This window comes from Lycorma delicatula, chromosome 5 (genome assembly GCF_047948215.1).
Source record: "Lycorma delicatula isolate Av1 chromosome 5, ASM4794821v1, whole genome shotgun sequence".
NCBI lineage: Eukaryota > Metazoa > Arthropoda > Insecta > Hemiptera > Fulgoridae > Lycorma > Lycorma delicatula.
The window spans coordinates 140351499-140368226 of NC_134459.1; the positions used below are offsets into that span (position 1 = coordinate 140351499).

Below are 16728 nucleotides of genomic sequence, written 5' to 3' on the forward strand. Positions count from 1 at the left end.
CTGAAGAAATAACACTTTAAATGATGAGTCCCGTGAATATGAGTAGACCTAAATTATAAAAAATAAATTAGCAGCTTAATAAACTAAATTTTCTTTGTTATTTTAAATAAGTTGCAGGATCTATTACAAAGGTTTATTTTTTAATGACGATGTGTTGAACATATTGAGATTAAGTAATTATTAATACAGAACGAAAAAGTAATGGAGAATAGATTAAATCAACTGAATAAATTATGGCAAATAAAAGTTAATACATACCAGTTGTGTTAATCGTTGTTGTTTGGTTGGAGATGTAGAAGTCGTACTCGATTTAACAGGTACTTTTAGTTTATCTGGTTGATTCTGTTGCTGTTGTATTTTTGTAGCTTGTAAACTATGTAAAAATGATAGCCGTGGTGGATGATGCAGTTCATTTGTTCCACCCGCTGCTGCGATCAATGGTGGGGGTGGAGGAGGCGGTGTGGCCGGAGGTGAACGTGGAGGTAATGATTGTTGCAAAGTTGGCAATGCCGGTGGTGGAGTCAATGGTAAAGAAGGTGGAGATGGTTCATTAGTATCATCGGAATCAGCTCTACCATCCGGTTCACCAGCTAATTCACGACTTGTTAATGGTAACGGTAAAGTACAACTGTTTTCATCATAATCATCATCATTGTCAGAAACAGATAATCTTTCATTTACAGAACCATTCTTTTTATTAGTTAACTCACTTTTTAATCCATTATTAATATTTTCTGTTGTGTTATTACTAATTGTTTTAAAATTATCATTTAGTTTATAGTCTTTAAATGAAACACATTTAATTTTATTATCATCGGAAATTATATTTTTGTAATTTTTTTGTTGCAGTTTCATGCTACTAACTGCATTACTAATTAATTTATTCAGTTCAAATTGTGTTTTTATATAATTTTTTTCTAAAGTATCACTATTATCTTTACAATTTTCTTTTCCTCTCGATGTATATTGCTCTTTTTCATCCTTTGCATCATCATTTTTATTATTAATATTTTTAATATTGCTCGATAATAATAAATTATTTTCACTATTATTTTTCACATCATTTGCCATGTTTGTATCAGACTGTAATTTCATTGTAGAATTTGTTGTAGTCGTAGCTGTTGTAGAACAAGTGTTTGATGAAGATAACAATTGAAATCTTTTTGTTTTTACTTGTTCATGATTTTTTGTTAACATTGTACCTCTTGTTATTTGAGCTTTCCTATTTTCTATGGCTGAGTTATCTAATAATGCAGAAGAAGAATCTATAATACTATTTTGTAATTTATTATCATTGTCTAAACTATCACCATTATTAACAATACTATTTGCATCATTATTGTTATCATTGCAATTAGAAGAATTTGTATTAACATTTTTACTGACTACTTCTAAAGAAGAATTTTGTTTTAAACCTGAATCTAAACTATTGGCACTAAACTTTGGACCATTTTGTAAAACAGATTTATTCACACTACAAATTTCATCCTGATTAACCTTACTGTTCGTACTAATATCACTTGTATTTTTAAGATCTTTAACACTAGTCGAACAATCATTATTTTCTGAACTTTCTTTATTATCCTTTATTTTTTCATTTTCATTGTTTTTAGTGGAAGTTTTATCACTTCCATCATTATTATCTATCAATTTATTAACACTTAATGCATTAACACTTTGTTTTTCATTAGATTTTAAATTATTACTTAATTTATTATTAATATTATTACAGACTGTCTTTTGATTTTTGATTTTCGTATTTATTTCAACATCAGATCCGAAAGGTTTAACAGAAACTAATAAAGTTTTTTTTTGTCCATCGCTATCAGTGTTAAGTCTACCCAACATTAATGGAATATGTAATTTTTTTGTATTGTTAACAAAATTATCAGTATTAGGAGTACTGATAGTTTCATCTGTTAAATTCGCTGTAACCGAATTAAAATCTGTATTCGATTTTGTCAATCGTTGTAAATCTATATCATCATCATCATCATCTTTATCATCGAATTCACTGTTATTCATTCCATCATCATCGTTTTCACCACTGTCCGATTCATCCGATGAATCGAATTCATCATCTCCTCCGTAACCAATAATCTCAGATTCTTCAACAGGGAAATTAACTTTTAATACGCTACCACTGTTAACAGTTTTACCGCTATTTTTATCGACTGAAGAACTGGATAATTGTCTTCCATTAGCACCAGAATTTCCTTTTGCACTAGAACTGCTAATACTCTTCAGTATACTCTAAAAATATTAGAAATAGAGAAAAAACAATAAAAATTAGAAATTTAGTATCATAAAATATAGATTAATAATTTTAAATGCTATAAATATGAGGTATAAATAAATAAATAAAAAAAACATGGGAAAACATAATAAATTTCCCCATAATCAATGTATTAAAAAAATAAATAAATAAAAGTAAATATGATCAGGATTATGTTCCAAATACATATAAAAGCATTTAATAACGTAATTTCAATGTTTGTTCAATGAAATCATCATATCACTATAATATAAAAATATTGAAGAATAGATATTCTTTTTAAGTAAATGAACAGAAAACTTTAGTTACAAAAACTATTTTGATATTCAGATATTGCAATGAAAAGTACTTAAAATAAACAGTACAATTGTTTTTTAAATTCAATAAGTTATTGCACTATAAAAATTACTTGCTCATACTTTTATTTTTTAAATAATAACAGCAGTTTCAAATATTTACTGTACTAATAATACTGTGTGCTTGAAAATTATTAAAAATTACGATCAACTCACTTTAAAATAATACAGAAATAATTTTTGCAAAATACTATAACATGTATGTTGTGTTTATATGAGATGATTTGTAAAAGTTATTCTCTGGTTAGCAGTGCAGAACATGATCCTTTCTGTCTGTATGCATCCAATCTGCCCATTGAAGCATTTACTAAAAAAACAATGCAGCTTAATTTATACATCCAGAGTATATTTTATTAGTTTGTTTTATGATCGTGTGCATAATTTATAGTTAAATGTCTTTTTTTGTAGTTTTGAAGGAACACACTAATCTTTTCTAAAAAATTTGTTCGATTATTGAATAATATGTGTTATGATTAAATATTTCCTGCTACTTCATATGTTTTTAATTTTGTCCTACAAATTATACTGAATTCTGCGTGTAAATGTGAGTAGGTAGCCATTTACTGATAATAGATGCTTTATTCTATTATCTTATAAAAACAGGTCACACATACAAATACATTAAGGCCACAGATGTCTGCAAACAAATAGCATTTAAAAAACCCAGGTCTCAAATCCATTTAAAACAGAATGAAATTTATTACAACATTAAACAACACAAATAACATTAAATGGGAAAAAATTATACATTTAAAATAATTCAGTCGCATGCTAAAGAAATTTTTTAATGTTTTTAGTAAAGGCACCCATTAATAACAGTGTTTCTAGTAAATTCACAGAAGATGCTGTTAATTAGCTCTAAAACATCCTTTGAGTTATTTTCATATAATTTGAAAGTGAGACGTTAAAAATATTAAAATATTCATGTTTATGATATATTTACTACAAGACATATACCACTATAAACACTGATTTTACTATAAATATTTACAGTATACATATCTTATAGTATAAACATTGATCACAACGATAGAAAAAAATAAAGTTTTTTAATGTTTCTCTAAGTGTGATACCATTTCTTGAACTGCGTTTTTGCATACATTACAATTCTATAGATACAATTTTTCGAACACCCTTAGTTTTAAATAAATTACCCTTCAAAAAAAATTAAGGGAAAATATAGTTAAAATATGTAAAATGTATAAATTTGCATGGCCATTCCTCTGTTAGAATGATTTTGCTGATGCTTTTCTTTTATAAATACCTCAGGCACATCCTGTCCTGCAGTATAATGTCCAACACTAATCGGCTAGCATGTTAGTATTCCATTTCCCTTAATAGCAGCTTTCCATCACCAAAATGTCTTGGTAGAAACGTTCACCGTGTTTGTCACTTATGTCTGGGAAAAAATCCAGATGTGAGTGGAGGAAATGTATTTTCAAAGATATATTACATCCCATAGCTCTGTATGAAGTAAGAAGTTGATTAACAATATCGTGGTTTTTGTCGGATTTTTGTTTGCCAAGGAAGTTTTTGCAGTCTTTAATTAAATGAAGCCCAAGCTGCACTTTCTACATTATTTAACAATGACTTAAATACATCATCTTTGACCAACTTTCTTATTTGAAGACCAACAAATATTCCCTCTTTAATTTTTTCTTCACTTACATTAGGAAATTTCTGCCTGATGTACAAAAATCCAGGACTATTCTTCTTCGTTGCTTTTACAAAATTTTTCATTATACTAGCTTGATAAGAAGGGGGATAAAAATATTTTTTTGGGTTCAACTAAGGGCTCATGAATAATATTTTTCCCACTTTCAATTAAGTTGTCTTATTTCTTCCACTCTTTGGTAACATAATGTTTATCCCTGGCTTGGCTGTTCTGTTCGCAAAGAAAACACATGTAACTAGTACAGCCTAACTGCATGTCTAACAAAATAGCTATAACTTTCAAATCACCACATACGTTCCAGCTATGTTTTTTATAATTTATATTTTCAAGAACGTCTTTCATCACATTATATGTCTCTTTCAAATTAATACCATAAGCGATTGATATCGAAGTATATTTGTTACCGTTGTGTAGTAGAACCACTTTTAAACTATACTTGGGACGAATCTATAAAAAGGCACCAGTCCTCAGGTTTACAAACTTGTCCTAAGTACAACATAAGCTCATCAATATTTGTGCAATAAACCAAATTATTTTCATCAATAAGGTACTGAAAAAGTTCTTTTTGTCAGCTTCAAAAGCCCAAAATTTTTGTATTTTTTTGAAGTAAATTCCATCTATGCAGTCTTGATCCTAACAGTTAAGCTTGATTTTTTGATAAATTTAAATCCTTAACAAAGTCATTTAATTCACCTTGTGATATAAAATGTGGCTTAATGGAAGATAATTCAAAATCGAAATCATTGTTGTCTTCTTCAGTACTGCCTGATTCCTCATCGCTGCTTTCAAAACATACATTCACAGGTGGCTCAGGAACTGGAATAATTACACTGTGAGGTACAGGCCTGATTGCAGGTTGCAATGAAGGATATTTTACAGAATGTTTAGATTTTTTAGAAATTCCGGACACACTTGTTAATCAAATATAACAATCATTTACATCGTCCTTTGGTTCACGCCAAACCATAGGTTCACCAAATGGCAAAGCCTTCCGTGTACTTTTCAACCAACGTCTTAAATATACAGAACAATTAGTGCATACTACATGAGGAGCCCACATTTTATCCTGATCCCAATTTTATACTACAGTACAAAATATATACTTTTTTAATTAAACATGTAATGTTTTTTCTATTTGATTTTATGGTAAACTCACCATATACATAAAAAAAGGCATCCACATCGTTTACACAATTTCAAGGCATTATGACACTGCACTGTTAACAAACTTAAGACAGCAATAAGACTGAATAAAATTAATTAATTCCTAAATCCAATGCTTAATAGAAACAACACAGCTGTGTTTTCAGCTACATGTTTTGACCTGCACAGTCATGATTAATCTTGTCCATGAAGGCTCACTCTTCAGTATTAGATATGATGTCATAATATGTGACTATGATATGATTTAATTCTTTGTCTAGCATTGTTTATTTATAACTTACAAATTATGTTAACAAAGTTAAAAATAAAAAATGAGCTAACAAAATAAAATATAGGAGCTTAAAATGCTAACTATACATTGAAAAATGAAAAAATCCTTTAATTAAAATCTAAACATTTTTCAAAAATGGTGGGTGATAGAAAGATTCTGAGTTCATATTCGTTTTCAGCCTCAAAAAACAGATTAAAATCATTTATTGCATATTAGGAAATAATTATATTTAACAGTGTTATATACTATAAACATATTACCATGAAATAATTTTCACATGGTTGTCTGTAACAAACAACTATTATGGAATTGATAAATCAGTGGCCTACACAACAAAGTAACAAAACCACATGCTTACATGTTTGACTTAAACAACATATAAAATTAAAGTTCATCATCTCATGTTGCCATTCAAAAGAAATGAATTTTTTTTTGTTAAATGTCTCAACATGTTATAATTTACAATAAATATGGTAATATTTGTAAAATTTATAAAAGTATAACTATCCTAAATATGTAACAAATAATCATAAATTAAACTGTACAAAGCGCTTCATCTGTAGCATTACATTAATAAAAATTAAATGTTTAACCATATCTAGTTTTACCAATATTAAAAAGAAATCTGTCAATATTATATCTTGAGAATTTTAATATCAGTACTGAAAAATAATTATAACTGTTCTGATAATCTCAAAAATAAAACACTAAACATAAAAAAACGTTTAATGTTCACTACACTGCTGTATTTTGGTATATAATATACAAATAATTTATGTATATAGTACAAATAATGTGCATAAAAAAGCTGGCAATAATGTCTCTGATTTCGTAGTATTTGAATATAGCTTAAAATTTAATGCTTCTGCTCTAATAACAAAATTCAAAAATGGGAAATTATTATTACTGGTCATATAACTATTTAGTGCATTCTTATAAAGAGAAAAAAAGTTTTATAATGGTATGTTAATCAAATAGTAAAAATAGAACAATTAATGCTAAGGTTATTATTTCTTAAATTTTGTAAAATGTAGTAAAAATATCTAAAATAAAGGTATTCCAAGTTAAAAAATTTTCACTAAAAATTTGATTTTTCCCTCTCTCTTCATAATAAAACATTTCAATCCTGATATTGCCTCCCATATAAAAATATAATTCCCGATTTTATAGGATGAAATAATTAGAAGGTACTTTTTTTATTTCATAGTAACAAATTTATTGAGCTATTTTTTAAAGGCAGTAGGTTTATTATAATTAATTGATGAATAAGATGGGTTAGTTTTTAATTTTGAATTTTTCAAATGCAAAACTTCTTGTCCAGAAGGTTTGAATTTGAATCTAGATCGGGCTTGCAATTTTCTTACATCTCAAAACTATTTTTTATCTCAAATTAGGGGGGGAGGGTAGCTATACTGAGTATCAGCCAGTACTTGTCAAAGAGAATATACAAAATTAGATTTTAAAATTATTCCCATTTAGATGTTAGTAATTTAGAAAAACATTAGGAATAATAAAAGCCAGGAAAAAAGGGAGATATATTACCTCTTTTTCTATAATTTCCTGATAATGGTAGATAATTTTCCCCATCTAGACAATACCTCAAAAAAAGAAGAATTCAATATTCCAAAAGTCAAAAGTTACAAAAATAAAAATTTTAGTTGTAGGGTAGTATGTAATTTTTTCAGTTTTATAATTTCTATAAGCTAAAAAACATATACATAATACAAAATACAACCCTCTTCAAATATCACTTCCTTTTAATACCTTTCCAATCTCTCTAATTTATTTTTTCAAAAAACTAATGATCTCCTACTGTACAAGGTATTCTACTAAATTTCATGACTGTAGAGTAAATATATAGTTATAAATACCATTCACCAATCTATAAACAAATTTTTATAACCTAAATTTTATATGATTTAGAAAATCTGATTTTAATAGATCTGATGACTCTGGGGATCTCAAAATACCAAGAAATTTAACATTTTAAGGGTTATTTATTTATGAAAAACAATATTTTCGGTTTATTATTATAACCAGGAAAATAAATGTTGTTAATTCATTTTAGTTGTAAATAAAAACAAATGTGACACCTAGTAAATAAAACATAAATTTTGTGTAAAATGAATTTACAAAATAGAATTATTATCAACTTACGAGTAATGGTATATCTATATATATATCTATATACATTTTTTTTTGTTTTTTTTTTTTGTAAACATCTTGAGGGAAACATAGTGTTAATAACAATAGATAATTATTTATTATTAAAATATGAGGAAAACAAACATTCTAAAATATTTGACAAAAAAATAAAAATAAGAGAAAAGTTAAGTGTGCACCCATTTATTATCATGAAGTGAAATGGATTACTGCGTAGAAACAATAACTATTTTTCACTAAAATATGTTTTGTATATAACAACTATAAAGTGGGGAATTGCTGTAGAAAAACAATCAAAATTAGACACTTATTATATATTTAATGATGTATTTGATACATCATTAAAGGTTTTTTAATGCTATGTGCTATTTATTTTTCTATAATTAATCAAATGGATGAATTAAATAGATAAATAATTGAAAAACATTAATTACATTTAACAGTCAATTTATTTTATTTTTATAACTTTTAATCAGAATTTTTCTGACAAGGTAAATATTTTTCATTATAAACTATACAACTGTTAACAATTACTAACTATATATACTATTAAATATTAATCTGTTACATTACAAGGGTTATTCTGAAATTGAATTTTGGTTATCTAGTAAAAGAAAAATGGAAAAAAGATTTTGTTTTATATACGTAAGTTAAGGTCACATTTACGTTACTTGCAAATTAAATTACCTATTGTGTACTCGTGAGGATATTGGCTCTTACAGAACCTCTTTGAAGAACTCTGTTTCCATGGTATCTGATTGGTTAACTCCATCAATGACCTTGTCATGAGTTTTGATCGAGTACCAGACAAACCTTTATCTCAATGAGGAGATGGTAGTTACTCGATAGTAAATTCAGAATGCAGGAGTCAGTAAACAATCTCCAAATTGAACTGTTCAGGTAAAGCCTTTATAGAGTAATGTAGAATGACATTTGTTAGTATCCCGCACTGATTGTCTTGAATTGATCTCCAGAAATCCCTTCAGCATTTTACAAAGATAATGTAGTTCCAGGAATCATAAATTATGTCAGAAAAATTTCCTTATTGTCCCAAAACACTATAACTGTAATATTTTGGTTCAATGTCTCTTGAATTTCCCTGTGTACATACATACACACTTTCTCTCTGAATCTTTATCACCAATTTCCCACAGTAATATTATTTATAATATTACTACCATAAACACAGCCATTTATGAATCTCAGCAGACTGGTTCTTTTACTTGTACAAAACATACCTTGGCACACACATGTAGCAAGCAAGGGGCTAAGGGAATTATAGCCCCCATAATCTGACAATTATTAGAATTTATCATTAAGGGGTTAAATCTAATAAGTTGGGTTCAAAAAATCCATTTTTAGCATTTTCATAATGTATAACATCTCAAAAGTATTTCACAAGATTTGAGATAAATCAGTACCATCTCCCTAGTCATTAATCCCCTCCTATATACCTTAACCCACTGTTATTCGATCCTGCAAGAATAACGCTGTTACTCCACGTATGAGTACCGCACTCACTCTGACATAATACTAGTAAAAATAATTGATTGCTGGGGATTTCCTGCAAGCCAGAAATGCAACATTTGCTTATCACATTCCAAACACATGCGTAGGCAGCTAGATGGTGTTCCAAGAATCTTCAAAAATTTTCAAGTTCTTTTGCCAGGTTCAGCTAGTCCTGGAAAAATGGATGAACTAAAATTCTTAGTGATGTATTATGACAATAAATGTCCTGAATCTGCCTTCCAAGCAGAGTATTTTCTTTGGTACGAGGAGGTAAAGTCATTAAATTTAAAATGCGATCTAGAAGTGATTGAAGTATTGGATCGCTGCAATAAAGAATATTTGCCGAATATCTGTTACTTCTTGCAAGTTTTAGCAGCTCTTCCGGTAACAAAATGTTACCGGAAGAGCTTGTTCTCCACAATGAAGAGCGTCAAAACGATTGTGTGTAACAAGTCAGGGATGGAAAATTAAGTTTGTTAGTTTCTTTCTCAGTGCATAGAGCATTACTGTTAATCCGGATGAAGTTTTAGATATTATGGAAAGAAAGGAAAACTGATGACTAGCTTTCTAATAATTCATAACTTTTATTATAATGTAAATGTATGAGTGCAAATTATAAATGTGGATTATGAAAAAAATAATATACTAACATTATGATTCTTATTCGTGTAGTAAATGATCTATTAAATCTAATCATATGTTTTGTATTTTTCAAATGCAGTAAAGTATAAAAAACCATTTCAATATAAAATGATTTTCATTATTTATCATCATCAGCCTCGTTAGCCCCCCAAAAAAATTCTAGCTATGTGCCTACCTTGCCAGCTTGCCACCCTATCCACCTCAAACTTGATAGGAATAATGAGAAGTTCCATGTTTATAAATAAAACATGTAATAAGACCATAGAGTAGTAGTTATAGTTTATCTTCAAGAATCAATCAAAGTTAATTTCATTATAGTCCTTATACAAGGTCTGTTCAAAAAATACGTAGAGTAAGGTCATAAAACAAAATGTACTTTATCGCATTTGCCTCAATCTCGGAAATCATCTCAAATCTTCTTCCTTTCAAAGGTCTTTTGAGTTTGGGGAACAAGAAGAAGTCACAAGGAGCGAGGTCAGTTGAGTAGGGTGGGTGGGGAAGAACAGTGATCGAGTGTTTGGTCAAAAACTCATGAGTTCTGAGGGCTGAATGGGCTGGAGCATTGTCGTGATGAAAAAAAAACAGTGGTGCATCTTCAACTTTTCGATCAAAATATAGTTAACATGATCCAACTGATATCCCACACTCTTCAGCAAGCTCTCTGATGGTCAGACGTCGATTTGCCCGAACCAGGGTGTTGATTTTGTCCACATGTGAGTTGTCAGTTGATGCGGAAGGAGTCCAGGACACTCATAGTCTTCAATCGACTGATGACCATCTTTAAAATGTCCATGCCACTTAAAACATGTCGCACACTTCATAGCAATGTCGCCATAAGCGGTCTTGAGAATATCAACTTTCACTCGCAGATTTTCCAGTTTAACACAAAATTTCACAGCAACTCTTTGCTCGTTCAAGTCACTCATTCTAAAATCCACCAAACAAAAAAACACACTTCACAAACAAACGTGTAGCTAAGCAACCAATATTGATATTTGCAATCAAAAAACTGCGTTGTAATCAGCTGATCTGTACGGACATGGCGACGCCAAGCGGATTTGGCTGGAACCAACTGGACCCAAGCAATTGAAACAATCTACGTATTTCTTGAACAAACCTCATATAGATGAGTGTGAGTCATTTATATCACATATAAATTTTTTTCTTTCATTTCTAAAAAAAAGACTAGAAAAAAAGAGTTGCATAACTTTCCTGATATTGCTGGGAAGATAATGCAATTCTGGTTACAAAGGGCTTTGTCCAGAAGAGACTACAACTTAGGAGAACATTAAATTGAGTGTTATAGGATGTAAGTAAGCAAGTAAAAAATTGTATAAAAAAATGATTCTACTCTTTGAGTAGAATTTTGAGATACAGGATCCATGGTGACCGAAACTCCCCATCTCCTTAACAAACTGTAACCAAAATTAAATGGCATCAATGATCCATACTCAGAAGTCAATGTTTTAAATTTCATAAAAATCAGTTCATCTAATCTGAAGCTATCAGAAACACAATTATTGATAATAAAAAAACAAACAAATAGGTTTATTATCACTCACCCCTGAATGAAATTGTTCAAATACATAACCAAAATGACACACTAATGTAATGGTGTCACCTAATTTGGTACAAGAATGATACTTTGAGTCCAGAAACAGCTAAAAAAAAAGGGTTTCCCCAAAAACGCAAATGGGGGATTCAATAAGATTTAACAGCATCTGAAACTATCTTGGCTAGCAAAGGGGCATTAAATTATACAAAAATATTTACCTGTCCATAAAAAACAATTCTGCAATATGGGAACTGTAAGGTCCATACCTCCCTGCCCACTTGAAAACAATTGAATTGCATCAATCTCCCTTACAAAAATTGTTCCAACCAGTTTGAAGATGTCAAACAAACAATAGGCTAAGATACATACATATGTACAAGTAACTACATGCATCCTGGAAAACTTCAATGTTAAAATTATTTATTTTGTTTTTTTGTTAGAAAGGGTTATCTAGATCTGCAAAAACTCTGACATACAAAATTTGACCCGATTAGCCTACTTATCCTTATAAAATATAATTTGTAGCTACATAATATAACTGTATGGCAGGAAAGTAAAAAAAAAACAATCTAAAATATTTGACAAAAATCAGAATCAACTTTGCTTTTAGTTGGCAATTCAATTATTAAAAAATTATAACTATTATATAAAATTATACAATTTTCTCATAGTCTGACTTTTTTTCTTGTTCAAACATTTAAATAATCTGAAATTAATAAATAATTTTACAAATATATTAGATTATCTTTTCTCACAACAGATTGTATGTATCCCATATTAGAATAGATTAGATAGTGATGTTAATTCAACCCCAATGACAAAAATACATTATAACTATAAGAGGATTAAAGTAGAATTGATCAGAAGAAGATACGGCAGCATTACAGAACACCAGACTTAACATTTGATAAGTAGTAATTAAAGGGTAGAATTCTGATTAGGAAAAGATACAGAGCAAAAAATATTTTAAGTTCTACTTAATTGGTTGGCAATACATTCATTTTTTAATGTGTCTACTTGTAAAAAAATATGGGAGTGTCTATTAAAAAACAAATGTCTACTTGTAACATTACATATTAAATTCAAATTATATTGTTTTACTCATATATAAAATAGACAATTAAATAAAGAAACAAATAAGTAGTATTGCATTCATTAAATAAATTTTAATAGTCACTTTACTATAAAAGTGGGAATATAGTTTATGACATTATACCTCTAAGGTACAGAATTGGTAAATGTTACGCTAAATATGATATGTAATTGAAAACTCTCATTTATTTCATAACTTGTTTTTACTGTAACATTCCTATAAAATTAATATTGAATAACATTAATAAGAATGCCAAGGTTTGTCAGTTTTTTATATACATGATTTAAATTACAAATATAAGTTTGTGATTTAGTCCCTGCAATAAAAAAATTATATCTTCGTAAATTAGAATATGAAGTATGCGAAATCCTATGACACAAAATAACATACAAGAAAAGAGCTTGTTCTATAGACTGGAGAATAAACTTCTTAATGAATATATTATTTAACAAAGAAAAAGAATTGTTATTGATCGCAAAAACTGATCCCCTGGATATTTGTATTATTTGATATTTTGAGGTCTTTATTGTTTGAAAAATACTAAAATCTGGTTACAGAATTAAATGTATATATGTATTTACATACGCTTCCCTGGTTTATTTTTTTTTTTTACATTCCCTGGTTAAATTAGGAGAATGGTATTAAGAGAACCATTTCAGTTTTTAATGACCTCATGCCAACTTACTACAAGGGACATAGATGGAAATTTATAGCATGTAGTAAGTAAGTAAGTAAGTAAGTGTGTGTGTGTGTGTGTGTGTGTGTGTGTGTGTGTGTGTGTGCTATGATAAAACCCTAATCAAAATGGCAGCCATTTAATATTTTTCACAGTTAGTTTCAAAAATGACCTACAGTCTACAGTACATCCCAAGCAGTGATCTCATACTGAAGAATACATCATTTTGAGATAGAACATTTACAAAATTGTATTTTTTTAATATTTCACTATTAAACAATTACTTAAGAGATAGTAGTATATATCACTTTAAAAACCAGCTGTGTAAAACATTAAATGACTGCCATTTTGGTAAAGGATGTCACAACGTGAAGTTTTTTACATCAATTTTTTGTTTTTCAAAACCCTTTAAAATGATCAGTCATAATCCTACCTTCTCTATTTAAAATTATTGAGTGTACTTGGGTTCATATCAAACAATATATATTGTTTTGAGTTAGGAGGATTTTCGAATTAATTTTTCTATGATTAACTGTTGAAAAGTTATTTAAGGGATGCCATAACATCTGTAGATATATGTTGACCTCAAATATTTGGCTTTATAAATCAGGAGTTTATATTGCAATCATGAAATCTGATGTAGTACTTTTTATACAAAAATAATTGATTTTAATTTTTTCTTTTGTAAAAAATAAAGTGAGGAGGGACAAATATATCAAAAGGAGTTGGATTGAATGCAAACTGTATTTTAGAATGTATTTCAGCTTATAAAAAAAATTAATTAATGGAAATTCATTTTGAAATATCACTAAAAACTTTTTAAAAAAATAACCTTTCTAAAATATCTGTTTTACAAAAATTTTTATTTTTTTTTCTTCCAAGTGAAAAAAAATTACAGGAATGAAAAATATTTTATATCTTTATAGTTATGGGAGGTAATACAGCTTCTGACCATAAAAATAGGAGTTATATAAATTTATAACTTGCAACATTTCAATTTCTCATCTTGAAATTTTTTTAAGACTAAAAAAACATCACGACATTTATGGCAGAGTGCTAGTAGTCTTTTTTTCATTCAGAAGGTTTTGTGTTGGAATCCCAGTGAGGATTAACAATCATACATTATTAGTTTCATATATTATATTCTCAGACATAAGTATAATTTATAACGAACTAGTTGCTTATAAAAACATATACAGTAAAACAAAATTATAAATAAGTAGTTCTAAGTATTGTGATAAGGTTTTCAATCTTTTATCACAATGGTAACTCTTAACTAATTGTTTACTTAAATACACTAAAATATTGAATTATTTTTAACTATTATTTATATACAAATTAAGACAGAACATTTTATCTCTGGATTAAATTTATACTAATTTTTATAACCCTTTACTAGCTTTAATAAGTCATAATATGAGTATAATGGATATTTTTCTATCTTACTCTTGAAGAAAATAATTTAAATTTAATATTAGAATCTTAAAAGTATTATTTACAGAAACAGGGATAAAGTAGAGCTGGAAAACAGTTACAACCACAGTGAAAATTTTTTTCTATTGTTTAGTTCAGGAATTTTTCCTAAAGCTTACACCCTAGATGATCCTATTTTATCAAATTTTTCTAAAAGAAAATTGCCGACTTACATCCTAAGACAACATTAATAGAGTTAATTTAAGATTCATACAATTTATGTCGTTAGACATGAATATTCACAGCTATGAATTTTATTTTTAGTTAAAAGAAAAATTTTATTACATATTTAAACCTGTTTCATTGCACAATAGAAAAAAAAAGATGACAATAACTGAATTTAAGACCATATGTTTAAACACATGTGTATTTTAGCATTATGATAACGTAGGTAATGGTAATGAATGAAACAAAAACATTTCTGACCTGTTTTGGCTTTAATTTACTATCTGGTGTACTGATAACATGCGCAGCAGTAGCACGTGCTAATAAAGTATCCGGTTTTTGATGTTCTTCCTTTGATTTAAAACAATTAGAACATAAATCTTTTTTCCAAGCGTTCTGTGAAAAACGTCGACACTGATTAATTGTTGATCTTTGCATTTTAACAGAGTAATCTGCCATATATATATCACAATCTTATCTGTCAAGAGTCAGTTAAATAATAAGTATTTATAATAAAAATGTTACGTATTAAAAATAATGTAGTCCATTTTGACTCAGACAATGGTATCAGAAATAACGGTATAACTATGAATGTTTTCTTGATATCCATCAGAACATTTCACAATAATAACAACTTATCACCATTATCGGCCAACTGGAAAAAAAAACAAAAAACAATTATATTAACATTGCACCACAAATAAAAATGTTTAATAAACAAACAAAAAAATAAATAAATCTTTTATTCTGATTTTTACATGATACATTATGCAGGAATTGATACATATGCTACTTCACTAATTAAAAAAAACCCCGATAAATTGTTTGCCTGGATGGATCAAGGGAAGCCATGGTGTAACCTTGCTCAGAGCAGAATCGCAAAATACGCAATAAATTATTAAAAAAATGAATGCTATTAATTATTAAAAATATAAACACATGAAATAATGTTAATGTATTAAATATAAAAAACCCTACAAAACAATTTATAATTCAGAAGGTGTTAATGAAGATTATTTGAACACACATTATATGTACGCTTTAAACAGGATACAGTAAATTCAGGATTTAAAAAAAAAATTAATTAGTGTTACTTAAAAATTCATCTTTAAATTGCATTTTAAATGAACTGGTAGGAGGATTTTTTTTAAATGGTTCAGTAATTTATTACAACATAATAAGACAGTTTCTTGAGAGTTGTAGTATTGTGTTAAATTACATTTAAACAGTTCTGTTGTTAATTTGATAAAGTTAAATATTGTCACTTCTTTAATGAATAACTTAGTGTTCGTTTTAGCAAAGAATTTGCAAATAAAACATTCTGTTTCTTTTTCTGTCCTTAATGTGCACCTGAAAAATGATTCTGCTAGCTTTAAAAACATAACAACAGCCTTATTTTGAAGATTTTCAATTATTCCTGGTTTATATTGATAAAGACATTCCTTAGAAAAATAATACATAAAAGCTTTTTTTTCCATCAAATATTTCATTTTTTCATCCAAGAAAGTTTTTCACTTATTGTTTTTTAGGTTTCTTAAATAACTACTGAAGTTCATATCCTTACTAACAGCAACATTTGGAATCTTAGAGTATTGTAAAATAAAAATAAGTATATGAAATGACGATATTCAAGATAAAAATACAAAGCTACTTGTAATTAAATAATAATTTTCAAACACCAACGAAGTTAAAAAATCTTTTAATTTATATT

At 28.1% G+C, this 16728-nt stretch overlaps 1 protein-coding gene across 4 annotated transcripts in view; it reads right to left on the minus strand.

Annotated features, from left to right (window-relative positions):
- LOC142325424 (uncharacterized) overlaps positions 1 to 16728 on the minus strand; it is a 200053-nt gene that overhangs the window by 56671 nt on the left and 126654 nt on the right. For all 4 annotated transcript variants that reach the window (XM_075367181.1, XM_075367179.1, XM_075367180.1 and 1 more), the window contains exons 2-3: positions 15279 to 15672; positions 259 to 2253 (exon numbers count right to left, since the gene is read on the minus strand). In XM_075367181.1, the coding sequence (XP_075223296.1) occupies positions 259 to 2253; positions 15279 to 15476 (2193 nt within the window). In that variant the 5' untranslated portion in view covers positions 15477 to 15672. The remainder of the gene's footprint in view (positions 1 to 258; positions 2254 to 15278; positions 15673 to 16728) is intronic.